The 27,855-nt window shown below is 44.5% G+C and overlaps 1 protein-coding gene and 1 pseudogene across 37 annotated transcripts in view; both read right to left on the bottom strand.

The window, feature by feature from the left end:
- The window catches only part of dtnbb (dystrobrevin, beta b), a 57,601-nt gene that overhangs the window by 19,124 nt on the left and 10,622 nt on the right, over positions 1–27,855 (bottom strand). For 22 of the 37 annotated variants that reach the window (XM_021573836.3, XM_090210918.1, XM_090210914.1 and 19 more), the window contains exons 6-10: positions 25,027–25,112; positions 22,626–22,780; positions 18,089–18,194; positions 17,649–17,815; positions 16,033–16,160 (exon numbers count right to left, since the gene is read on the bottom strand). In XM_021573836.3, the coding sequence (XP_021429511.1) occupies positions 16,033–16,160; positions 17,649–17,815; positions 18,089–18,194; positions 22,626–22,780; positions 25,027–25,112 (642 nt within the window). The remainder of the gene's footprint in view (positions 1–16,032; positions 16,161–17,648; positions 17,816–18,088; positions 18,195–22,625; positions 22,781–25,026; positions 25,113–27,855) is intronic. The other 15 variants (XM_090210916.1, XM_090210912.1, XM_090210909.1 and 12 more) reach the window with 1 other exon arrangement.
- LOC149975184 (uncharacterized) lies at positions 1,318–2,148 on the bottom strand (annotated as a pseudogene).

Here is a 27,855-nt window from a genome sequence, read left to right on the forward strand (position 1 = left end):
CAGTATCTCAACTAACTACTCTGCTGCTGTCTCCAAGGAGACCCAGCAGTCACATGACTGTATGACAATGCAGAGTCAGACTCTCACTCTCTCTCTCACCATCTCTGTCCCTCTCTGCCTCTCTGCCTTTATCCCTCTCTCTCTCTCTCACACACACACACACACACACACACACACACACACACACACACTCACACACACAATTTTAGAGTCCCATTACAAAAAATACAAAAACAATCACGTGGAAAATCAGGTGAAATTTCGAAACGATTTTCACAAGTGAAATCAGGAGGAACCATGTGTTTTTGGAACACTTCACTTATGACATTTCATGAAGTTTCACATCTAGATTTTCACGTGATCACAATCTTTCACATGTGGATAAAGAAATGTGACGAGATTTCACAAGCGATGCCCTGCCAACAAAAAATTGACATTACGATACACACAGTACTTTCAACATAGTGTTTCCAATGTACATATTTAACACACTTTGAAATACATGACTACATTATGTATGTTTATCTATACAGTAATTACTATTCAACATATCCTTACCTGGGATTTGAACTCACAACCTCTTGGTTCACAGCATTCTAAACTTCCTGCCACGCCACCATGCCTGTGTCAATAACTGATTTCACCTGTATGGCTACACTTTGGACTTCAAAGTAAATCTCAGCCACTACGATTATATGTATCATAGTGATTCAGGGGCAATACGAAAACAGAATAGTATGCCCCACCAACATTAGACAACCACAGAAAACCCACAAATTGCTGAAATAAATGCCATCGATGATGAGAGCACAGTCAGAATAACTGATAACTAAAAATAACAGTGCAGCTGGCACTATTTTGCTAACTGCAGCAGAGCTGTATTATAAGCTAATGAATGTGTAGGAGAAGCTGCAGACTTTGTGGCGCAGCAAAAAAAATCTCAGCGGACCTGAAGTCCAGAGGTTGTAAGTTCAAATCACAGATGAGGTCATATTTTCGCTGAACGGCGTACCACTTATTTGAAATGCCCCATACCATTTCATTACTTGACTCACAACGGTTTGGGATGGCTTCATCTTACGTGCCGTTAACGTGAGAACATGTGACCGCATGCAAAGCGACATTGTGATAACATTGAACCTAGACACACAGACACGCACTGTTAAAGCGTCGGCAGTTCCAAATGACAGTTCTCCCGATTACTGATGGGAGGTTTGGCTATGAGAAAACGGTCTCTATGGATACAAAGAACAAAAAGCATAAATCTGTCCAACAATGTCATGAATTCCACAGAACATAAACCTGTGACCGTACACTTCAGTTGTCCTCCTTATTTTCACCGAGACAGTTACAAAGACAGACAAGCCTGTTGACATTTTCAGATGATAAAGCTGCTCTCTTCTTCTGTACGATATGCCCAGAGAGTGAAAACAACCTCTCACAAGGTACTGACGTGGCAGGCGTTGCCAGGTACCTCCGTGCAATGCAGGCCAGCCTGGTGTGTGGCCTTGCATGCTGTGACCACCACTGTAGTGGACAGTCCTCCATGTTGTTGCTGGGCTCTGCTTTGTAACGCTCCACACATTTCTCAATGGACTCCTCCTCTTCATCAGACTCAGGCGAACTCATCAAGAGGGCAGCTTCTTTCTTTGGTGGCTCTGACTCTGTTGCTTTACCAGGTTGCTGTGCAGGCCGCTCTTCCTTCAGCAAGTTGCTGACCAAATCCCACACCTCACCCCTCTCAGGTCTGGGAAGGCACTTCAGGTCCTTAAACCGATCTTCAGCCATGCGAGGTTGGTGTTTTCCTTGCGTTTCTGCAGGTCTGTTGTGAATGTCAGCTTGAATCTTACCACGTAGGCAGGGTCATCATCGGAGCTCTCCATCACTCAAAAGGAGATGGCACAAAGCAGGCAACCCCACCAATGTACTTCTCCCCTCCCAGAAGTTCAGTCAAGTACCTTCAGTGGAAGATCATATAAAATCACTTCAGTCAATTGTGAGAGACGTGTCATACACACAGACTCGATCTCTCTCTCACACATACACAATCGTATCATGGCACTAATAGTGCGATCAAGACGATTACCCGCACCGCTCCAGTAGTGCCTCCAGCTTCCGCAGTTTCTCCAGTTCAGCTGTGGTTGGCATGGTGACGTTAGCTTTCTGTTGGGACGGCGCATCTGTCAGTGGTTGTTGGTTTCTGTGGACACGCGTTAGAATTGCACTCTGGAAATGCTATCTTGTTGTGGCATCTTGTGCAAGCGACTACTTCTTTTGTCCATTTACAACTTGCTGTGTTTGAAAGGCCCAACAATTTCTCGGGCATTTGGCTAGGGCATTGTCGAACCCGCTGTTCTGTAGGGACACTGTGATGGACCTTTGGAGACTGCGCGGTGCAGGGCAGGTGTTCAAAAGGCAGACGTCTCGCAGCTACAATCACGTTCCATGCACTGCCTGTGCAAAGTGTGGTAGCTTTGTTTTCAATGTTCCGCTGCTTTGCTACACCCGTGAAATGCTCGGCGCACACGTTTCAGCACCTCTTCTGTCTTCATTACGGCCAGAGCGTGTGAATGCAGTTTCCAGTTTTTATCGATGTAAAGCGCAGTAACCCCAAGGTACTGCACTTCACTACTTGACTACTTGACTGAGGGACTACTCCTTACTGTATTTAGGCTTGCCATAACAAAGGAGTAGAATACTTATAGATTCAAGACATTTCATCCTCTATTCATTTTGTAAAAATGTCTAAAAACTGATGTGAAAATCCAGATGTGAAACTTGTTCCAAAAAAGACATGGTTTCACATGTGAAAATCCAGATCATATGTGAAGTATTCCAAAATCACATGGTTTCACGTGATTTCACATATGCAAAACATTTGGAAATTTCACATGTGAAATCATGTGATTTTTCACTTGTGAAAATATGTTTTTATCGTAAGGGGACTTTGTGCACCCTCTAAAATAATGGATGCATGAAGCCCCTGTCTGGGGGGGTGGGGGGGGTGGATAAGAAAGTTGTTTCAGGTGTTTCAAAAATCCAAAGTCCTCCAAGGCCCAATACATAACAGGCATTTCATAGGCTGCTGAGGGGAGGAAGGCTCATAATAATGGCTGGAACAAAGTAAATGGAATGGAAACTATGTATTTGATGTATACTGAACAAAAATATATAACACAACATGCAACAATTTCAAAGATTTTACTGAGTTACAGTTCATATAAGGAAACCAGTCCATTGAAATAAATTCATTAGGCCCTAATCTATGGATTTCACATGACTGTGAATGCAGATATGAATCTGTTGGTCACAGATGCCTTACAAAAAATACCTTCCACTATTTGCCTCATGCAGCACGACACATCTCCTTCACATAGAGTTGATCAGGCTGTTGATTGTGGCCTGTGGAATGTTGTCCCACTCCTCAATGGCTGTGTGAAGTTGCTGGATATTGGCGTGAACTGGAACCCGCTGTTGTACACATCAATCCCGAGCATCCCAAACATGCTCAATGGGTGACATGTCTGGTGAGTGTGCAGGCCATGGAAGACATTTTCAGCTTCCAGGAATTGTGTACAGATCCTTGCGACATGGGGCGGGCCCATCCATTTTCATGCTGAAACATGAGGTGATGTCGGCGAATGAATGGCACGACAATGACCCTCGGGATCTCGTCACGCTATCTCTGTGCAATCCCATTGCCATCGATAAACTGCAATTGTGTTCATTGAGTCTGGCTTATTGCCTGCCCCCACCGCCACCACGGGGCACTCTGTTCACAACGTTGACATCAGCAAACCACTCCCCTACACGACGCCATACACGTCGTCTGCAGTTGTGAGGCCTGTTGGACGTACCAAATTCTCTAAAACAACGTTGGTAGAGAAATGAACATTCAATTCTCTGGCAACAGCTCTGGTGGACATTCCTGCAGTCAGCATGACAATTGCACACTCCCTCAAAACTTGAGACATCTGCGACATCGGGTTGTGTGACAAAACAGCACATTTTAGGGTGGCCTTTTATTGTCCCCAGCACAAGGTGCACCTGTGTAATGATCATACTGTTTAATCAGCTTCTTGATATGCCACACCTGTCAGGTGGATGGATTATCTTGGCAATGGAGAAATGCTCACTAATAGGGATGTAAACAATTGTGTGCACAACATTTGAGAGAAATAAGCTTTTTTTGTGCATTTGGAAAATATAAGTGATCTTTTACTTCAGCTCATGAACCATGGGACCAAAGACTTTACATGCTGTGTTTGATATACAGTACTGTGCTATCCTCTCAGAAATAATCAAACCTTTCTGCATACAGCATACAAAAATAGCTCCTATTTCTGGATAAATACTATTATTAAGAGTAGTGGTTGAGAAGACTCTTACATAAAAGGTGACTGATGTGTTTATAAGAATATTTTTCCCACTGCGACTGAAGCTCTCCCTCCCTCCATCCCGCTATAAAAATGAATCTACTACTTAATGCACTCTCCCTCATTCTCTCCGTCTGTCAATATCCCTGTCATAAAATCACATTGCGCTCACAGCTAAATGAATTACAGAACTATTTCCTATTGCAATGGCAGTGATAGGATTAGTATTGACTAAGGGGATGAGTGAAGGAATAAAAGAGCAGGAGGCATTCTGACATTACAGATAGCGTCACTCCTTTAAAGGTTGGGTGGTGGAAATATTTACAGTGAGTATGACCTGGGGCATCATTTCTAAACATTGCACACACACAAAATATGCCCAAAAACATGCATGCACCAGTTTTCACGCAAAAGTTGGAATTTATAAAAACTTAAACTTGATGTGAGAATGTGCTTGTCTCCCGCAAACTTTAGACCCTGCGTATCTAGTGGTTGAAGTACTCCATTGCAAGAAGCCAAAAGTAGCCTAGTAGCCTTGGGCAGGAATATATCATGACACTTATTCATGAAAAAAAAACAGGCAGATAAATATAATAACATTTGCCATTAGTGAGAAAATGTATTGATTTAATCGATCTGATCCGAAGTGCAGTATAACGGTAGAACAGACAGTTCACCTTTTCGTTTGCAGACTACGTCAGAAAACTGTCATGTCAAATTTCTCGAGTAGACAACATTTCATTTAGCAAACATAATATATCACAACCATTGCAGAATAAATTCCTCCATTTTTTTGCCAATGCCAATGCCGCCATAGACATTTGATCAAGTTCGCCATTGTCATTTCATTCAGATACTGCCTTGGCCTAATTCTAATACTTCTAAAGTGTACAGCAAATAAGGGCGTTACTGTCACCAAAAAAAAATAATGGTAGGTGTTTTTATAATGCTCGTGCACGCGCGCACAGTTTTACGTCAGGTCTGATTTATAACAGGAAACGTGTATGTATGGCGTGCACCAAGTTTATAAATATTAATATTTTTGTGCATGCGTCGTTTTTCAGAAATGGCACACAGAGATATGTTTGTGTAAAATGTACACAATGGTTATATACCGAACAAAAATATAAACTCAACATGTAAAGTGTTGTTCCCATGTTTCATGAGCTGAAATAAAAAGATCCCAGAAATGTTTCATATGGACAAATTTTGTGCACAAATGTGTTTACGGGCCTCCCGTGTTGCGTAGCGTTCTAAGGCACTGCATTGCAGTGCGGCTTGGCAGGGTTGTGCTTTGTAGGACGCATGGCTCTCGAAGTCCTTTTGTGGGGGAAAAACTCATTCCGATTGGCTGGGCCTGGCTTCCCAGTGGGTGCGCCCCTGCCCAGTCGTAAAATCTATACATTAGGGACTAATGAATGCATTTCTATTTACTGATATCCTTCTATGAACTGTAACTCAGTAAAATCTTTCAAATTTTTGCATGTTGCATTTATATATTATTTCAAACTTATTTCAGTACAGTACAGGCAGCAGTTTAACTTTGTGTTGCATATTGGGGGGTGTCCGGGTCAATGGGTTCCAGGGTCAACACCAGGATCCAGGTGCATGCCCTCCCATGATAATTATTTTAAGAAATAGCTGTGAAATCGTTGTTTCTGGTGAATTTTGAAGAGGAAATACATCCCTTCTACATCTCCATTGCTTGCTGTTTGGGGTTTTAGGCTGGGTTTCCATATGGCACTTTGTGACATCTCCATTGCTTGCTGTTTGGGGTTTTAGGCTGGGTTTCCATATGGCACTTTGTGACATCTCCATTGCTTGCTGTTTGGGGTTTTAGGCTGGGTTTCCATATGGCACTTTGTGACATCTGCATTGCTTGCTGTTTGGGGTTTTAGGCTGGGTTTCCATATGGCACTTTGTGACATCTCCATTGCTTGCTGTTTGGGATTTTAGGCTGGGTTTCCATATGGCACTTTGTGACATCTCAATTGCTTGCTGTTTGGGGTTTTAGGCTGGGTTTCCATATGGCACTTTGTGACATCTCAATTGCTTGCTGTTTGGGGTTTTAGGCTGGGTTTCCATATGGCACTTTGTGACATCTGCATTGCTTGCTGTTTGGGGTTTTAGGCTGGGTTTCCATATGGCACTTTGTGACATCTCAATTGCTTGCTGTTTGGGGTTTTAGGCTGGGTTTCCATATGGCACTTTGTGACATCTGCATTGCTTGCTGTTTGGGGTTTTAGGCTGGGTTTCTGTATGGCACTTTGTGACATCTCCATTGCTTGCTGTTTGGGGTTTTAGGCTGGGTTTCTGTACAGCACTTTGTGACATCTCCATTGCTTGCTGTTTGGGGTTTTAGGCTGGGTTTCCATATGGCACTTTGTGACATCTCAATTGCTTGCTGTTTGGGGTTTTAGGCTGGGTTTCCATATGGCACTTTGTGACATCTGCATTGCTTGCTGTTTGGGGTTTTAGGCTGGGTTTCTGTATGGCACTTTGTGACATCTCCATTGCTTGCTGTTTGGGGTTTTAGGCTGGGTTTCTGTACAGCACTTTGTGACATCTCCATTGCTTGCTGTTTGGGGTTTTAGGCTGGGTTTCCATATGGCACTTTGTGACATCTGCATTGCTTGCTGTTTGGGGTTTTAGGCTGGGTTTCCATATGGCACTTTGTGACATCTCCATTGCTTGCTGTTTGGGGTTTTAGGCTGGGTTTCTGTATGGCACTCTGTGACATCTCCATTGCTTGCTGTTTGGGGTTTTAGGCTGGGTTTCTGTATGGCACTTTGTGACATCTGCATTGCTTGCTGTTTGGGGTTTTAGGCTGGGTTTCTGTACAGCACTTTGTGACATCTCCATTGCTTGCTGTTTGGGGTTTTAGGCTGGGTTTCTGTATGGCACTTTGTGACATCTGCATTGCTTGCTGTTTGGGGTTTTAGGCTGGGTTTCCATATGGCACTTTGTGACATCTCCATTGCTTGCTGTTTGGGATTTTAGGCTGGGTTTCCATATGGCACTTTGTGACATCTCCATTGCTTGCTGTTTGGGGTTTTAGGCTGGGTTTCCATATGGCACTTTGTGACATCTGCATTGCTTGCTGTTTGGGGTTTTAGGCTGGGTTTCCATATGGCACTTTGTGACATCTCCATTGCTTGCTGTTTGGGGTTTTAGGCTGGGTTTCCATATGGCACTTTGTGACATCTGCATTGCTTGCTGTTTGGGGTTTTAGGCTGGGTTTCCATATGGCACTTTGTGACATCTCCATTGCTTGCTGTTTGGGATTTTAGGCTGGGTTTCCATATGGCACTTTGTGACATCTCAATTGCTTGCTGTTTGGGGTTTTAGGCTGGGTTTCCATATGGCACTTTGTGACATCTCAATTGCTTGCTGTTTGGGGTTTTAGGCTGGGTTTCCATATGGCACTTTGTGACATCTGCATTGCTTGCTGTTTGGGGTTTTAGGCTGGGTTTCCATATGGCACTTTGTGACATCTCAATTGCTTGCTGTTTGGGGTTTTAGGCTGGGTTTCCATATGGCACTTTGTGACATCTGCATTGCTTGCTGTTTGGGGTTTTAGGCTGGGTTTCTGTATGGCACTTTGTGACATCTCCATTGCTTGCTGTTTGGGGTTTTAGGCTGGGTTTCTGTACAGCACTTTGTGACATCTCCATTGCTTGCTGTTTGGGGTTTTAGGCTGGGTTTCCATATGGCACTTTGTGACATCTCAATTGCTTGCTGTTTGGGGTTTTAGGCTGGGTTTCCATATGGCACTTTGTGACATCTGCATTGCTTGCTGTTTGGGGTTTTAGGCTGGGTTTCTGTATGGCACTTTGTGACATCTCCATTGCTTGCTGTTTGGGGTTTTAGGCTGGGTTTCTGTACAGCACTTTGTGACATCTCCATTGCTTGCTGTTTGGGGTTTTAGGCTGGGTTTCCATATGGCACTTTGTGACATCTGCATTGCTTGCTGTTTGGGGTTTTAGGCTGGGTTTCCATATGGCACTTTGTGACATCTCCATTGCTTGCTGTTTGGGGTTTTAGGCTGGGTTTCTGTATAGCACTCTGTGACATCTCCATTGCTTGCTGTTTGGGGTTTTAGGCTGGGTTTCTGTATGGCACTTTGTGACATCTGCATTGCTTGCTGTTTGGGGTTTTAGGCTGGGTTTCTGTACAGCACTTTGTGACATCTCCATTGCTTGCTGTTTGGGGTTTTAGGCTGGGTTTCTGTATGGCACTTTGTGACATCTGCATTGCTTGCTGTTTGGGGTTTTAGGCTGGGTTTCCATATGGCACTTTGTGACATCTCCATTGCTTGCTGTTTGGGATTTTAGGCTGGGTTTCCATATGGCACTTTGTGACATCTCCATTGCTTGCTGTTTGGGGTTTTAGGCTGGGTTTCCATATGGCACTTTGTGACATCTGCATTGCTTGCTGTTTGGGGTTTTAGGCTGGGTTTCCATATGGCACTTTGTGACATCTCCATTGCTTGCTGTTTGGGGTTTTAGGCTGGGTTTCCATATGGCACTTTGTGACATCTCCATTGCTTGCTGTTTGGGGTTTTAGGCTGGGTTTCCATATGGCACTTTGTGACATCTGCTGATGTAAAAAAGGGCTTCATAAATACATTTGCTCGATTGATTCCGAACTTTCCTAATCATTTGGTCAATATATCTCAACCACAACTGAAATACCAATAATTGATGTATTACTTTAAACTGTAGTTTAACTTGATCAGTTGAGAAAGTAACCACGCTTGGAGATTCTTTTCGTAGAACAACTATGAGAAAGTCAGTCCGGGAATGTGTTTTGGTCAATTGAACATTTGCTACGTTGCATAACAGGGTGTACTGAACGACACGTTTCCACCAAAACATCCTTCAAAGGTTCTCGAACAGACGTTGAGGTAACCTGCGTTTTCTCTGTTTGGTAGGTGTGATGGGGTGTGGCTTGAAGCAATTAGTCATGTGTTTGAAGGGCAGCGGTGCATTTTGAACCCATAACCCCTCCCCATTTTTTAACTGGTCGTTCAGAAAAGCACTGTCTCCGTTTAACTGAGAGTTGTATTATGTGTTTTTCTAAACATAAATAAGGAGGATAGGTTGCTGCTGCTGGTCCGTCTGTGAGACAGGTATGCTGCCTCTGACTTGGGAGAGAAACAGGCTTGCTTGAGCCTACTGCCTGAGGTTCAGAGAAACAGCCCTTGTCAAATTCTGTAGCCTACTAAAAACCCGTTTCAAAGTTTATAATAATACCGAAGTTGTCTTTGAACTCACAAAATTGAGCCCAATATAACCGTTACCAATTATCACTTGTTTTGAGAAATACCACTCACACACGAGATGCGCATGTCAGCACCATTTGAAAAATATCCTTTTCTATATCATTCTTATTTGTGCTAATGGATTTAGCATGTTAAATGTGACTGTACTTCTTTATTTGTTACAAGTTAGCTCCCAGTAGGAAGGGTATGTTAAGAAGAGAGTGTAGAGAGAGAGAAATAGAGAAACTATTGCTCCATTCTTCTTACAAGTCTTGCTTTTTTTTTTTTACCCTTCACAAACCAAGGCCTCTGAGGACCGGGCCAAACCAAAAGCATAATTGGTGGCGGGGGGATCCCATCATAAAATGAGGAATTGAGTAGTACTGTGTGGCGTAAAGCCACAGAAAGCCAGTAGCTACAGTAGGAAAATAATGTCCAATCCATCATGATATATTATTGAGGGAGTCAAATTGTCAGGTGCTAAAATCATGGTTGCCAAAATCAGTTCAAAATGTACAGATCAACAGTGACAGATAGTCCATCACAAAACCATAACTCTGCTGCCCTTCGTGTAGTGTATAAATCCACTGGAATCTCACTGTCAGTCAGGGGATCCTAAACTCACAGCGTGCTTATAGCCTGCCGAGGAGCTCAGGCCACACCAAGTATATCACATCCACTGTCTGTCACACAAGGTTCTCATGACCTCAAATGGGTTGAAATCCTGTACATTGACATTAGCCTACACTTCAATCACATATGAATCCTTTATGCTTCAAACCCACCCCTTTATATCTGCCGATGTCTTAACATTGCAGCCAGAGTTCAATTTAAACGCCATCGTCCTAATTACACTGTTTCATTTCGGATCAGTCCTCCTAATACAAATTCCGGACATTTTTACGAACCCTCATCCTCTCGGAATACATTTGTCCTCATTAGAAAACAGAGGACTATATCTACGTCCTCAATGTAACCCTATCCCGTTTGTAGTGCACTACTTTTGACCCGGGCCGGTAGAGCTCTAGTCAAATGTAATGCACTTTATAAGGAGTAAGAGTGCCACTTGGAACACAACTTAGGTCTTTGAAAATGGTCTTTGAGGAAGAGGGTGTATTTTCCCCTACATTTATTCGAGAAGGGTTCCGGGGAATATTGCTGGAAGGAAGAGCAGCATTTAATTGCCTCCGATTTAAAATTGAAATATGAAAATGAAGAAGCAAAAGCCATATGCAAAACAAACCGACCATTATGCCCTCTGGTCAGAGCAGATATGGCAAAGATAGAAAAATTATTTTATGATATTTTATTCAATGCTTAGGTTTTTACATTTGATTACTTTTCAGCCCCTCATCATACTTCATTATGATCCATAATACTGTTCTTGGACTCGATGCCCAACTCATTCCCTGCTGTCACCACAATCTGATAAAAATTGTGTTTGGTTTGGTGGAACCCAGAAAATCGTTTTCAACATCATTCAAGGGCGGTATGGAGGGAGATGACAGACAGGAGGGAGGAGCTCTGTGAATAACCCTCATACCGCGTCAGTTTCTACTTTGACTCCCCAGCAGCAATGAAGAGGCACACAAACAGTAGCCTGGTCCCAGATCTGTTTGTCTGTCATGCCAAACAACAACCATAGGAGTATGCAAGAAAGCACAAATAGATGTGGGACCAGGCTACAGTAGCAGGTCATGTTTCAGGAGTAAGCAGTAACCTCCATTACCTTGCCTTATAACCTCCTTATTATACACTGTGCTGCTAACTCTGAAACGGCATCAGAGAGAAAGCATGAGACTGCACATTGCCCATCAACAATCTCCAGACTGAGGTATCCTAAAGAAACATAGGCTTTAGCTAAGATGTAAGACCCTAATCAATGAAATCTGGTTACTATCGAGGCACAGTTTCTTTGTCACATGCGCTGAATACAACAGGTGTAGACCTTACAGTGAAATCCTTACTTACAATGCCGTTTCAAAAATACAAATAAGAAATAAATGTAACAAGTAATTAAAGAGCAGCAGTAAAATAACGTTTAAACAGGGGGTACCGGTACAGAGTCAATGTGCGAGGGCACCAGTTAGTCGAGGTAATTGAGGTAATATGTACATGAAGGTAGAGTTATTAAAGTGACTATGCATAGATGACAACAGAGAGTAGCAGCGGCATAATGGGGGGGGGGGGGGGGGGGGGTAACACAAATAGTCTGGGTAGCCATTTGATTAGCAGTTCAGGAGTCTTATGGCTTAGGGATGGAGCTGTTTAGAAGCCTCTTGGACCTAGACTCTCTGCTACTGCTTGCCATGCGGTAGCAGAGAGAACAGTCTGACTAGGGTGGCTGGAGTCTTTGACCATTTTTAGGGCCTTCCTCTACACATGTAATGCAATTGTATGCTACATATACTGCACTAACGAATCCTATCACTTAACATCTCAAAAGAAAACTCCATATTAGTTTATTTTTACACTATGTGGCTTTGTTCTATCTGCTAAATTCATCATCAAATGCAATTTCTGTGAAATACAGTGAATACACTAGAGAGCCATGTATCTCTGATATACGCACGTACTCGGGTGTTTAGCAGTTAATGATAATTTATACTATAAATCATTTTTAAAGCTTTTTAGTCCATTAATAAGTCTGTGATCTCCCTTAAGCAGTCAGAGGGATCAACCCTACAGGGTCTCAGTAGGAGTACTGATCTAGGATCAGTTTAGCCTTTTAACTCATAATGAATTAGAGAGGAGACCTGATCCCAGATCAGCACTCCTACTCTGAGCTGCGGACCCACGAGTGATTCAGAGTCTGGAGATGTAAAGCAGGAAACTATGCACAGCACACATATTTCCACATGCAGCATGTTTCCTCTTGGCATTTTTCTGATTACTACTTTTTCCTCTGATGGCTCTGAATGTCAGTACTCACTGACATTCAGCCCGGGTCTTAAAATAACTTGAAAACCAGACAGAGAAAGAGATGAATCTGACTCGTAGTCTGCAGTATGGCGGTGCAGCGCAATGGTATCCAAGTAACAAAAAGGGATGTAATTGACGGTAAACTCATTTGCAGCTTATTGGACTTGTAAAATCAGCATACTAGAGAAGACATCAACATGAGGAAACGGTAAGTCAACAACATCTAAACCAGAACAATCTTCAGCCCGTATTTATTTTATTTTGAATCAATATATTTCAAGGAAGTGCAGATGAAATATACTGTTATGCTGGTAATAAAAATGTGAAATGGATTACGGAACACACACAGCACATATTATTCTGAAAAAACAGGACATTTTCTGAAATGCAAATTAGACTGAAGATATGCGACAGCCGGTAAGATAAACAACAGTTCCTCCCAGCCAGAGTCTTATATTTATACCAAAACTCCGGCTTCATGACATGACACACAGCAGACCGATGGTGACCAAGACGCTGTCACGTTCTGACCTTTATTTCCTTTGTATTGTATTTATTTAGTATGGTCAGGGCGTGAGTTGGGTGGGCAGTCTATGTTTGTTTTTCTATGTTTTGGGGCATTTCTATGTTTTCGGCCTAGTATGGTTCTCAATCAGAGGCAGGTGTCATTAGTTGTCTCTGATTGAGAATCATACTTAGGTAGCCTGGGTTGCACTGTTTGTTTGTGGGTGATTGTCTATGTTAGTGGCTTGTTTCAGCACAGGTCTCATTTTGTAGCGTCACGGTCGAATTTGGGTTATTGTTTTTGTTACTCTCTTGTATAGTGTTCAGTCTTTCTTTATTAAAGATTTCACCATGGACACTTACCACGCCGCATATTGGTCCTCTGATCCATCTCGCCTCTCCTCTTCAGACGAAGAGGAGGATGACCGTGACAGAATCACCCACCAACCAAGGACCAAGCGGCGTGGTAGAAAACAGCGACGACAGCAGCAGCAGCAGCAACAACAGCGGCCGGTATCACAGGACTCCTGGACATGGGAGGAGATACTGAACGGAGAGGGACCCTGGGCACAGGCTGGGGAATATCGCCGCCCCAAAGCAGAGCTGGAGGCAGTGAAAGCTGAGCGGCGGCGATATGAGGAGGCAGCACGGCAGTGCGACAGGTACGAGAGACAGCCCCCAAATTTTTTTTGGGGGGGGCACACGAGGGGTGGAGCTAAGCCAGGTAGCAGACCTGCGCTCACTCCTCGTGCTTATTATAAGCAGCGTGATACTGGGCAGGCACCGTGTTATGCGGTTAAGCGCACGGTGTCGCCAGTACGTGTCCATAGCCCGGTGCGCTATAGGACAGCCCCCCGAGAGTGTCATGCGAGTGCGGGCATCGAGCCAGGGCGTATGGTGCCTGCTCAGCGGGTCTGGTCGCCGGTACGCAGTTTTGGTCCAGGGTATCCTGCGCCGGCTCTGCGTGCTGTGTCTCCGGGGCGCTGGGAGGGTGCAGTGCGTCCTCTGCCTGCGCTCCGCTCGTGCCGGGCGAATGTGGGAATGGAGCCGAAGGGAGAGGTGCGTGTAGTAAGCACTAGATCTCCCATGCTTACCCACAGCCCGGTTCAACCTGTGCCTGCACTCTGGACGGTCCGGGCTAGAGTGGTTATCCAGCCTGGGGAAGTGGTGCCAAGGTTGCGCACCAGAGCTCCAGTGCTCCCCCACAGCCCGGTCTTTCAGGTGCCTCCTCTTAACCCCAAGCCTCCTGAAGGTCTTCCCAGCCTGGTGGTTCCTGTGGCAGCCCCACGCACCAGGCTGTCTCTCTGTCTCCTCCCTGCAGGTGGTCCTGTCTGTCCGGCGCCGCTGCCGGAGTCTCCCGCCTGTCCGGCGCCGCGGCCGGAGTCTCCCGCCTGTCCGGCGCCTCTGCCGGAGTCTCCCGCCTGTCCGGCGCCTCTGCCGGAGTCTCCCGCCTGTCCGGCGCCTCTGCCGGAGTCTCCCGCCTGTCCGGCGCCTCTGCCGGAGCCTCCCGCCTGTCCGGCGCCTCTGCCGGAGCCTCCCGCCTGTCCGGCGCCTCTGCCGGAGCCTCCCGCCTGTCCGGCGCCTCTGCCGGAGCCTCCCGCCTGTCCGGCGCCTCTGCCGGAGCCTCCCGCCTGTCCGGCGCCTCTGCCGGAGCCTCCCGCCTGTCCGGCGCCTCTGCCGGAGCCCCCCGCCTGTCCGGCGCCGCTGCCGGAGCCCCTCTGCCCAGAACTGCTGCCGCCCCTCTGTCCCGAGCAGCTGTCCCTCTGTCCCGAGCAGCTGTCCCTCTGTCCCGAGCTGCCCCTCTGTCCAGTGGGGTCATTGAGAGGGGTGGTCATGCTGAGAAAGCCACGGAGGCGGACAATAAAGCGGACTAAGACAATGATGAAGTGGAGTCCGCGTCCCGCGCCAGAGCCGCCACCGCGGACAGACGCCCACCCAGACCCTCCCCTATAGGTCAAGGTTTTGCGGTCGGAGTCCGCACCTTTGGGGGGGGGTACTGTCACGTTCTGACCTTTATTTCCTTTGTATTGTATTTATTTAGTATGGTCAGGGCGTGAGTTGGGTGGGCAGTCTATGTTTGTTTTTCTATGTTTTGGGGCATTTCTATGTTTTCGGCCTAGTATGGTTCTCAATCAGAGGCAGGTGTCATTAGTTGTCTCTGATTGAGAATCATACTTAGGTAGCCTGGGTTGCACTGTTTGTTTGTGGGTGATTGTCTATGTTAGTGGCTTGTTTCAGCACAGGTCTCATTTTGTAGCGTCACGGTCGAATTTGGGTTATTGTTTTTGTTACTCTCTTGTATAGTGTTCAGTCTTTCTTTATTAAAGATTTCACCATGGACACTTACCACGCCGCATATTGGTCCTCTGATCCATCTCGCCTCTCCTCTTCAGACGAAGAGGAGGACGACCGTGACAGACGCTGTTCAAAGAACCTACCATTTCTTAGAATATAATAGAATTACTTAGAATATAATAGAATTACTTGGACTATAATAGAGCATTCTATTTCTATGAAAGCTCCCTCCTCTCAGTAAAACCAACCTGAACCTACACAACACATCAGCTTTCTCACATGTACTGTTATAACTAAGTAATCATGGTCCTTCCATTTCAGTGAGAAATGACTGACAATGCACCATCAATTTAGGCTGGCGAACACCTAACTTTCGAAGTCCGCCCTCTCTACACTGCGAGTCACGTGGGTCGCGTCACCAGCCTACCATCAATTGACAGAGAGCCAATGGTTGCATCATAAGGAATTTGGACAACTGACAGTGGAGAACTTAAAGGGAAAAGGACAAAGACAGATGGGAGTATCTTTGGTGAAGATAGACATATGGGGTCGGTTTCATGGACACAGATTAGGCATAGACTTTTAATGGAGAATCTCCATTGAACATGCTCTTTAGTCTAGGACTAGGCATAATCTTTTTCCAGTGGATGTAGAAGTATCCAGATTACTTACACAGTGTGGGCCATGGTGTCCTGCGGTTTCTCAGACTGCTCAGGGAACATTGGATGAGGTGGCTCTCCAATGGGGACACAGCCCAGAGACTTACTGATGGCGTGGCTCAGCTTTTTAGCCGGAGACTTCTGTGAGAGAGGCAGAAACAAGATGGTGGACATTACATTCCCTCTAACTGAAATTCCAGTTAACTTATCGAATTGTTTGAAGTGAAATGGAATTGACCCCCAAACTGTCTGTTATAATGTGAGAATTACTTATAGAAGTAGTGTAAAGAGATGTATTTGTAATTTACTTTAAAATTCTCTAAAATATTCAATTATGTTGTGTAGTGCACAAAGAAGGACCACCGTGGTATCGACTCGAGGGGGAATATACACGGCTGTGACTATAACCGATGAGAATTCTTGAGCGGTAATAAGGTCAGCATTTGATTGTGAGGAATTCTAGGTCGGGTGAACAGAAGGACTTGAGTTCCTGTACGTTATCACAATCACACCATGAGTCGTTAATCATGAAACATACACCTCGACCTTTCTTCCCGGAGAGTTCTTTATTCCTGTCTACGCGATGTCTCTCTGGAAGGAGATCCTCGCCCTGAGCTTGTCTACTTTATTGTCCAGGGACTGAACATTAGTGAGTAATATACTCGGAAGCGGTGGATGGTGTGCACACCTCCTGAGTCGGACTAGAAGTCCACTCCGAATACCTCTTCTCTGCCAGTGGCGTCTTGGAGCAGCCTCTAGTATAAGTTCAATTACCTTTGGGGGTAAGAACAAAGGATCCAATTTGGGAAAGTTGTATTTCTCGTTGGAATGCTGGTGAGTTACCGCCGCTCTGATATCCCAAAGTTATTTCTGGCTGTATGTAATGATGGACTGTCATTTGTCTAGGGCTATCTTCTGTATACCACCCCTACCTTGTCACAACATAACTGATTGGCTCAAACACATTAAGAAGGAAAGAAATTCCACAAATTAACTTTTAACAAGGCACACCTATTAATTGAAATGCATTCCAGGTGACTACCTCATGAAGCTGGTTGAGAGAATTCCAAGAGTGTGCAAAGCTTTCATCAAGGTAAAGGGTGGCTACTTTGAAGAATGGTGGCATAGTGTTAGAAATTCAATTTAATTCGCTGAAATTAGTAAAAACCCATAAAATCCCTTTCAGAATATTTATGGGATCTGATGTGGGATCTGAAAGAACTGACCAGCTGAAAGTCAGCCTAATGATGTGCTTCGACCATACTATTTTCAACTGTCAAGTAGGGCCAGGACGATAACAGTAACACGATACCCGTTAGTATCGTGGCAAAGAAACAAAACACAAAGCGGATTTAACTTCTTTATCATTATGTTGTCATCCAGAGTCACCTTTATTTCTTTTTTAAGCTATGGTACACAATATTTTACATACAGCAGGTTTTTAAAGCACCAAACAGTTTTCCCTGCTTCATGTTTTCATTTTTATCATGGAAAAAATTGTGTGATACTGGTATCGTCACAGCCCTACTGTAAAGTCTTTTTCCAATCAGTGCAGATGAAGGGGAGGAGACGAGGAGAGGAGGGATTTTAAAAACCAAGAGATAGAGCCTTTGTGGTTGCCATGCCTACCCAAGAGGAGTGCTCCTTCATTTGATGCTGGTTGCTATGGGGACCGTTGGCATGGCCACGCCAGAAGCAGCTCTGACAGAGTTGGTAGCCATGGCACTGTTGGCACCGGTAACGGAACCCCATCATACTTTCACTCCGGCAATAGGAACATTCCACGGGATGGAAGACTAGAAGGAAACCACAGAGAAATGGTTCATAGGTCACTAATGTCAGTTGAAATGTTGATACAGGGAGACATAACGTATTATAAGATGTATTATAAGGCATGATAAAAAAATCACACATATGCTTATAACAGCATTATACATACAGGTAAAAGTGTTACCACATTTGTCAATAGAAATGCTTAGATTAGAGTGACTATTACTGGTGGCATTACTGGTGGCAAATTCACTGTGAAAATAGAGTCAAGAAAAACACTAACAACAGGGTAACATTACCATTTTCAACATTAGCGAGCCGGTGCATGAGAGGTAGCCACACGAGGCACTGAGGAGGAGGATCTGCCATCAAAATGTCCAAAAAAGTGTTCAGCAAGATCTTCTTCTAGATACAAACACACCGAGATGCATTCAGTTATACAGAGATAGCACACCCCAATGCATTCATTTATAAAGAGGCACAGAGTGGGACAATTAAAATAATTCTCAGCAAGATCTGGATAACAACAGATGTGGATAAGGTTCATTGCCAGACAGCAGAGAAGCAAGACCTTGTCAGACAGAACGCAAGTAGTAATTCTGCGGGCATCGACTCCATGGGTACAGTACGTCCCAAATGGGAGTCCATTCCCTATGTAGTACTATGCTTTTGACCAGGGCCCATTGGGCTCTGGTCAAAAATAGTGCACTGTATAGGGTGCCATTTAGGATGCAGTGCATAGTGAATGAAATGGACAGCACTGCAAAAGGTCATCTTCAATAATAGATTAGCTTTCCCTGCTTATTGAGGATAACCTTTTGTAATGCTGTCCATACATTTCTTCTATGGTCTGTGGACTATATTTACAAGGTTCTAGCACCCAACCAGGCTGTCAATCACACTTGGGCTAACCTGGACCACCAAATCAAATCGTATGGGTCACATACACATGGTTAGCAGATGTTAATGCGAGTGTAGCGAAATGCTTGTGCTTCTAGTTCCGACAGCGCAGTAATATCTAACAAGTATTCTAACAATTCCCCAAAAACGAACTACCTAATACACACAAATCTAAAAAGGGGTGAATAAGAATATGTACATATAAATATATGGATGAGAGATGGCCGAGATGCATAGCCAAGGTGCAATAGATAGTATAAAATACAGTACATACATATGAGTAATGTAAGATATGCAAACATTATTAAAGTGACATTATGTAAAGTAACTAGTGATCCATTTATTAAAGTGGCCAGGGATTTGGGTGTCAATGTAGGCGGCAGCTTCTCGGAGTTAGGGATGGCTGTTTAGCAGTCTGATGGCCTTGAGACAGAAGCTGTTTTTCAGTCTCTCGGTCCCAGCTTTGATGCACCTGTACTGACCTCGCCTTCTGGATGGTAGCGGTGTGAACAGGCAGTGGCTCGGGTGGTTGATGTCCTTGATATTTTTGGCCTTCCTGTGACATTGAGTGCTGTAGGTGTCATGGAGGGCAGGTAGTTTGCCCCCGGTGATGCCCTGCACCACCCTCTGGAGAGCTTTGCGGTTGAGGGCAGTCCAGTTGACATACCAGGCCTGTGAAGCAGCCCGAGAAGATGCTCTCAATTGTGCATCTGTAAAAGTTTGTCAGGGTTTTGGGTGACAAGCCAAATTTCTTCAGCCTCCTGAGGTTGATGAGGCGCTGTTGTGCCTTCTTCACCACACACCCTTGTGGGGCCCCAGTGTTGAGGGTCAGCAAAGTGGAGATGTTGTTTCCTACCTGTGGGAGGCCCGTCAGAAAGTCCAGAACCCAATTGCACAGAGCGGGGTTGAGACCCAGGGCCTACAGCTTGATGATAAGCTTGGAGGGCACTATGATGTTGAATGCTGAGCTGTAGTCAATGAAGAGCATTTCCTCTTGTCCAGATGGAATGGAGCAGTGTGCAGTGTGATGGTGATTGCGTCGTCTGTGGAGCTGTTGGTGCGGTATGCCAACTGAAGTGGGTCTAGGGTGGCCAGTAAGGTGGAGGTGATATGATCCTTGACTAGTCACTCAAAGCACTTCATGATGACAGAAGTGAGTGCTACGTGGCGGTAGGCATTTAGTTCAGTTATATTTGCCTTCTTGGGTACAGGAACAACGGTAGCCATCTTGATGCATGTGGGGACAACCGACTGGGATAGGGAGCGATTGAATATGTCTGTAAACACACCAGCCAGCTGGTCTGCACATGCTTTAGGGACGCGGCTAGGGATGTTGTCTGGGTAAGCAGCCTTGCGAGGGTTAACACGTTTAAATATTTGACTCACGTCGGCCACGGAGAACGTGAGGGGGGGTGCAGTCCTTGTTAGCGGGCCGCGACGGTGGCACTGTATTATCCTCAAAGTGGGCAAAGAAGGTGTTTAGTTTGTCTGGAAGTGTGACGTCGGTGTCTGACGTGGTTGGTTTTTTATTTTTGTAGCCCGTGATTTCCTGTAGACCCTGCCACATACATCTCGTGTCTGAGCCGTTGAATTGCGACTCCACCTTGCCCCTGTACTGGCATTTCGCTTGTTAGATTGCCTTGCGGAGGGAATAGCTACACTGTTTATATTCAGACATATTCCCAGACCTCTTTCCATGGTTAAATGCGGTGGATCATGCCGCCTTCCAGCCACGGTTTCTGGTTAGGGTAAGTTTTAATAGTCATAGTGGGTACAACATCTCCAATGCATCTCTTTATAAATGCACTCACCGAGTCAGCATATAGGTTGATGTTGTTCTCGGAGGATGACCGGAATATATTCCAGTTCGTGTGAGCAAAACAATCTTGAAGCGTGGCTTCCGATTGGTCGGACCAGCATTGAATGGTTCTCGTCACTGGTATATCCGGTATGAGTTTCTGCCTATAAGACGGAAGGAGCAAGATGGCGTCGTGGTCGGATTTGCTGAAGGGAGGGTGGGGGAGGGCTTTGTATGCATTGCAGAAGTTAGAGTAGGAGTGGTCGAGGGTATTGCACATGCGTGTAGCGCAATCAATATGCTGGTAGAATTTAGGTAGACCTGTTCTCAAATTTGCTTTGTTAAAATCCCTAGCTACAATAAATGCTGTCTCAGGATATAGGTTTCCAGTTTCCATATAGTCCAGTGAAGTTCCTTGACGGCCGTCTTGGTGTCTGCTTGAGGGGGAATGTACACAGCTGTGACTGACGAGAATTCTCTAGGTAGGTAAAATGACCGGCACTTGATTGTAAGGGATTCTAGATTGGGTGAGCAGAAGGACTTGAGTTCCTGCATGTTCTTATGATTACACCATGAGTCGTTAATCATAAAGCATACACCCCTGCCCTTCCTTTTCCCAGAGAGCTGTTGATCTCTGTCAGTGCGATGCATGGAGAAGCCCGGTGGCTGAACCGATTCCGAGAGAGCCATGTTTCCACTCTTATATCCAATAGTTCTTCCCGGCTGAATGTAATAATGTAAGAAATAACAATGTAAGAAATAATACATAAAAAAACTAAATACAACCTAGTTTCCTACAGACTCGAAGCAAGATGACCATCTCTGTCGGCGCCATCACTGTGTTCCCTGGTGCGTACAGTTGAAGTCAGAAGTTTACATACACCTTAGCCAAATACATTTAAACTCAGTTTTTCACAATTCCTGACATTTAATCCTAGTAAAAATTCCCTGTCTTAGGTCAGTTAGGATCACCACTTTATTTTAAGAATGTGAAATGTCAGAATAATAGTATAGAGAATGATTTATTTCCGCTTTTATTTCTTTCATCACATTCCCAGTGGGTCAGAAGTTTACATACACTCAATTAGTATTTGGTAACATTGCCTTTAAATTGTTTAACTTGGGTCAAACATTTCGGGTAGCCTTCCACAAGCTTCCCACAATATGTTGGGTGAATTTTGACCCATTCCTCCTGACAGAGCTGGTGTAACTGAGTCAGGCTTGTAGGCATCCTTGCCCACACACGCTGTTTCAGTTCTGCCCACACATTTTCTATAGGATTGAGGTCATGGCTTTGTGATGGCCATTCCACTACCTTGACTTTGTTGTCCTTAAGCCATTTTGCCACAACTTTGGAAGTATTTGCGCCCAAGCTTTAATTACCTGACTGATGTCTTGAGATGTTGCTTCAATATATCCACATTTTCCATCCTCATGATGCCATCTATTTTGTGAAGTGCACCAGTCCCTCCTGCAGCAAAGCACCCCCACAACATGATGCTGCCATTCCCTTGCTTCAAGGTTGGGATGGTGTTCTTCGGCCTGCCAGCCTCCCCCTTTTTCCTCCAAACATAACAATGGTCATTATGGCCAAACAGTTCTATTTTTGGTTCATCAGACCAGAGGACATTTCTCCAAAAAGTACAATCTTTGTCCCCATGTGCAGTTGCAAACCGTAGTCTGGCTTTTTTTATGGTGGTTTTCGAGCACTGGCTTCTTCCTTGCTGAGCGGCCTTTCAGGTTATGTCGATATAGGACTTGTTTTACTGAGGACATAGATACCTTTGTAGCGGTTTCCTCCAGCATCTTCACAAGGTGTATGTAAACTTCTGACCCACTGGAATTGTGATACAGTGAATTATAAGTGAAATAATCTGTGTAAACAAATGTTAAAATTACTTGTGTCATGCACAAAGTAGATGTCCTAACCGACTTGCTCACTCGACTCTCTCTCCCCAACTCTCTCTCTCCCCCCAACTCTCTCTCTCTCCCCCCAACACTCTCTCTCTCCCCAACTCTCTCACTCTCTCCCTCAAACTCTCTCTCCCTCCAACTCTCTCTCTAGTTTATTATGTGTGAGCAGTGCATATGTATATAATTTCAGTGTGAGAAATCCCCTCCTGGCCAGTCCAACCTACCTGTTGAGGGAAGCATGTCCGTACGGAGTGTTCTGTGTATCCAAACGACGGGCCCTCGAACACAGCTGTGGGCAGCTTTAGAACCTCCCTCAGAAACTGGTCAAACTTAGCAAAGGCCATCACACCATTAGAGTCAGAGATCTGGGAAAATATATCTAAGAGAGAACCAAGTGTGGTGGTGAGTACATCAGCGCCATATAAAGACGCTAGTGAAAGTCTACACACTCCTTGCATAGTCTTCACATTCTGCTGCCTTAAAATGTAAAAAGGGATTACATTCGATTTCACAAAATGTTCCAATTTACTAAGAAATATAAAATTAGGATGTATTGATTGTGTATGTCTTCACACCCCAAAGTTAATACTTGGTGGAAGCCCCTTTGGCAGCAATTACAGCTGTGAATAATTTCGAATAAGATTCTACCAACCATGCGCTCTTAGGGCAACATACAGGGGCGCAACTTCGGTTTTAGAAGTGGGGGGGACATAATTATTATAATTTGTATTAAACACTCCAAACAGCCTACCCGACCGCTCGGAGGTGTCTGCATGGTCCCAAAGCACACTGTTGCCTCATTTTGTATCACATTCCAATCATAAAACCGGGATAGACAAAAATGCAATTTCAGAATATGTGTGTGTGTGTGTGATGGTGGGGGGCATGTTCCCCATGTATCCATTGTTTTTGTCAAAATTGCTCAAGCTCAGTCAATCTGGTTGGGAATCATTGACGGACGGCAATATTCAAATGTTGTCTCTGATGTTTTAACCATATTTAAGTCAGGACAGAGAATGCACCATTCAGGAAAACTCAATACCTCTTGGAAAGCTAATCTGGTACGTCTTTGTCATTAAAATGTGTTCAATTATCCTGCGGAAAAATACAACTTTATCCCAGAGTTTTCAGAAGACTGAGGCGGATATCCTCTAATTTGTTTCCTGGGCTTTGCTCCCTTCATATTTATTTTGATCCTAACTAACTTTCCAGTCCCTGCCGGCGAGAAGCTACCCTCTGTATCTTCAAGTATTGTGGTGGTAACATCATGTTATGGGTATGCTTGACATCAGCAGGGACTGGGGAGTTTGTCAGGATCAAAAGAAATATGAAAAGACCAAGCCCAATGTAAAAAGTTAAAGAAATACCTGTATCATTCTTTTGAAAACCTAACCCTGGGATAGAGTTTTATTTTTCAGCGAGACACTAGCAACGTTACCATCCAACTGGCGACAGATTTTCATGCGAATATGCTAAAAATCAGCATAAAGCCAATATGCGCTTTTTCCCCACCAGAGATCATCAATTGACTTGTTGTGGATAAAAGGCTGTGGGTGATTATGTAGTGCACATAAAAAATACATTTTGCGGTGTACCGGATTAAAAAATACAAGTTAAATGAGTTTCCATCGCATTTTCAACTCTATTGATGATTTTCTCACAAATTGTTTTTGTTATATATAGCGAGTATGTGCCCACCCTGGTATTGGCACGTGCGCTCTAGCCAACATCTCGCAGATACAGGCTACATAAAGAGATTAATATGGACAAAAGAGTAAGATTCTTTTAATTTGTCAAATGGCAGCCAAGCATTGATGATCATGTCACCAGAATACGACCCTCAATATTTATTGGAAAGGAGCCATCAAGCTCATAACTTATTGGTTGGTTGGTTGCCCTTAGAGTTGGTCAAAAGCGGTAGAATCTTATTCAAAATGTTTTACAGCTGTAATGGCTGCCAATGGTGTTTCCACCAAGTATTAGCCCTGTGGTGTGAAGACATACGCAATCAAGAGATCTTTGTTTTAAAAAAATATATACAGTATTTGGAAAATGTTCTTTCACTTTGAAAATCTGTAGTAGGTCGTGTAGATAGATCTGAAGTAAAAAAGAAATGGAATGGAATAATTTTTGGATTTTATTTTAAGGCAGCAAAATGTGAAGTTTGAAAGCGGTGCGTAGACTCTCACTAAGCACTGTATTTAACATTTCTATAATTTATTGAATATGAGGTATGGGGGATAATTCTTCTTGACACTTCCATCAAATAAAATTACAACAGTGTTTGTACTGTAATTGACTCAACACCGCCCCCGTGTGTTTCCTTTATGCAACCGCAGACATGGTCAAAAAGCAGATACTGTAGACCAGGGTTTCCTAAACTTGGTCCTGGGGGCCCCCCTTGGTGCACATTTAGGTTTTTGCCCGAGCACTACACAGCCGATTCAAATAACCAACTCATCGTCAAGATTTAATTGGGGGCCCCAGGACCGACTTTGGTAAACCCTGCTGTAAACTAAACCATGAAATGAAAAGTGTGACTCCTGCAAAACAGAACTAACTTTCCATTTAGTTACACTAACTGTAAATGATTCCCTTCAGCAAAGTTCAAGGAGATATACTTACAACGTAGTTTGTCCACTATTTTCCCTCCACACATGGTTGCCAACATGGACTTCATCGAGAAAACGGTCAGTTTCCCATGGCCTTCACTAAACACACACACACACACATAAAAAGCATACATTTACGACAATATGTAACAAACGTATTGAAACACACGTTGTTATCATTCTGATAAAGGTGAAGTTTATTTCCCAAAGCAAATTCCTCTTTTTCCATTATCTGCTTTAGCTTGCTGGCCACAATGGAGCACAAATAATTGGCACTTCTGAATCCATCTTGACCTGGACCATGTTGTCTGAAGGACCAAAATCATAATTTCGAGGGGAGAGCTTTGAAGATAGTTCTGCATACTGATTAGCCCTGGAATGTACAGCGGTCGTTTTATGGGCTCCTGACCAGTTCTGCTATTTTCGTGCGTTTTTTTTTTTGTTTGTTGCGGAGATCGTAACTTTTTGGTTCATAATGTTTCCACCCATCGTTTCCTATGATCAAAAAGAGCTTCTTGACATCGTTAACATCGATTTAGATGAAGATTTCTACTTAAATGAGTTGGCGCCGCAGGACATACAGTACTGATCGCCCCGGAACAAGCCCTAACCCCCAACACTGGGAAGAGAACGAGATGGCGATATATAGAGACTGACGTGTGGGCACACTGATTAAACTACGGCGGCAGGTAAATAAACGGCCTGTACCCAGCCTATAGGTAGGAGGTCAGAGACCTGGCAGTGTGGTGCCAGGACAATAACCTCTCCCTCAATGCCAGCAAGACAAAGGAGCTGATCGTGGACTACAGGAAATGGAAGAGCCGAGCACACCCCCCATTCCCATCGACTGAGCAGTAGCGGAGCAGGGTCGAGTGTTTAAAGTTTGTTGTCCACATCACTAAGGATTTGTACTGGTCCAATCACACCAACACAGTCGTGAAGAGGGCACGACCATGCCTCTTTCCCTTCAGGAGGCTGAAAAGATTTGGCATAGACCCTCAGATCCTCAAAAAGTGCACAATGACTGAATGTATCACCGCTTGGTATGGCAACTGCTTGGCATCCACCCGCAAGGTGCTACAGAGGGTAGTGCATAAGGCCCGGTACATCACTGGGGCCAAGCTCCCTGACATCCAGGATCTCTATACCAGGACCTAAAAATGGTCAAAGACTCCAGCCATCCAAGTCACAGACTGTTCTCTCTGCTACCGCACGGCAAGCAGTACCAATGTACAAAGTCTGGAACCAACAAGAGCCTGAACAGCTTCTACCCCCGAGCATAAAGACTACTATATAGTTAGTTGAATAGTTAACCAAACAGCTACCCGGACTATCTGCACTGACCCTTTTTGAACTAACTTTGTTGACTCATCACATCACGCTGCTGCTACTGTTTATTGTCTGTCACTTTATTCCTAGATACACGGTATATGTACATTCATACCTCAATTACCTCGTACCCCTGCCCGTTGAATCTGTACCGGTACCCCTTGTATAAAACCAAGTTATCGTTACTCATTGTGTATCTCTTATTAAATGTTTTACTTTTTCTATTTCGTTGAGCTCTGTATTGCTGGGAAGGGCCCGTAAGTCAGCATTTCACTGTTAGTCCACACCTGTTGTTTACAAAGCATGTGACAAATACAATTACAGTTCATTCGGAAAGTATTCAGACACCTTGACTTTTTCCACATTTTAATACATTACAGCCATATTCTAAAATTGATTAAATCAATCTACACACAATAGCCCATAGTGACTAAGCAAAAATTGTTTTTTTGAATTATTTGCAAATGTATTAAACATTTTAAAATTAAATATCAGATTTACATAAGTATTCAGACCCTTTACTCAGTACTTTGCTGAAGCACCTTTGGCAGCAATTACAACCTCGAGTCTTCTTGGGTATGACATGCAAAGCTTGGAACACCTGTATTTGGGGAGTTTCTCCCATTCTTCTCTGCAGATCCTCTCAAGCTCTGTCAGGTTGGATGGGGAGCGTCGCTGACCAGCTATTTTCAGGTCTCTCATGAGATATTCAATGGGGTTCAAGTCCGGGCTCTGGCTGGACAACTCAAGGACATTCAGAGACTTGTCCTGAAGCCACCCCTGCGTTGTCTTGGCTGTGTGCTTAGGGTCATTGTCCTGTTGAGAAGTGAACCTTAGCCCCAGTCCGAGGTCCTGAGCGCTCTGGAGCAGGTTTTCATCAAGCATCTCTCTGTACTTTGCTATATTTATCTTTCCCTCGATCCTGACTAGTCTCCCAGTCCCTGCCGCTGAAAAACATCCCCACAGCATAATGCTGCCACCACCATGCTTCACCGTAAGGATGGTGCCAGAATTTTGTTTCTCATGGTCTGAGAGTCCTTTAGGTGCCTTTTGGCTACCTCCAAGCGGGCTGTCATTTGCCTTTTATTGAGGAGTGGCTTACATCTGGCCACTTTACCACAAAGGGCTGATTGGTGGAGTTTTGCAGAGATGGTTGCCCTTCTGGAAGGTTCTCCCATCTCCACAGAGGAACTCTGGAGCTCTGTCAGAGTGACCATTGGGTTCTTGGTCACCTCCCTGACCAAGGCCCTTCTCCCCCGATCTGTTGGGCGGCAAGATCAAGAAAGAGTCTTGGTGGTTCCGAACTTCTTCCATTTAAGAATGATGGAGGCCACTGTGTTCTTGGGGACCTTCAATGCTGCATACATTTTTTCATACCCTTCCCCAGATCTGTGACTCAACACAATCCTGTCTCGGAGGTCTGAGGACAATTCCTTCGACATCATGGCTTGGTTTTTGCTCTTACATGCGCTGTCAACTGTGGGACCTTAGTGTGCAGTGTGGAAGTTTATCC

The sequence above is a fragment of the Oncorhynchus mykiss genome, chromosome 19 (assembly GCF_057628025.1).
Source record: "Oncorhynchus mykiss isolate SJ-2025 chromosome 19, ASM5762802v1, whole genome shotgun sequence".
Taxonomy (NCBI): Eukaryota; Metazoa; Chordata; class Actinopteri; order Salmoniformes; family Salmonidae; genus Oncorhynchus; species Oncorhynchus mykiss.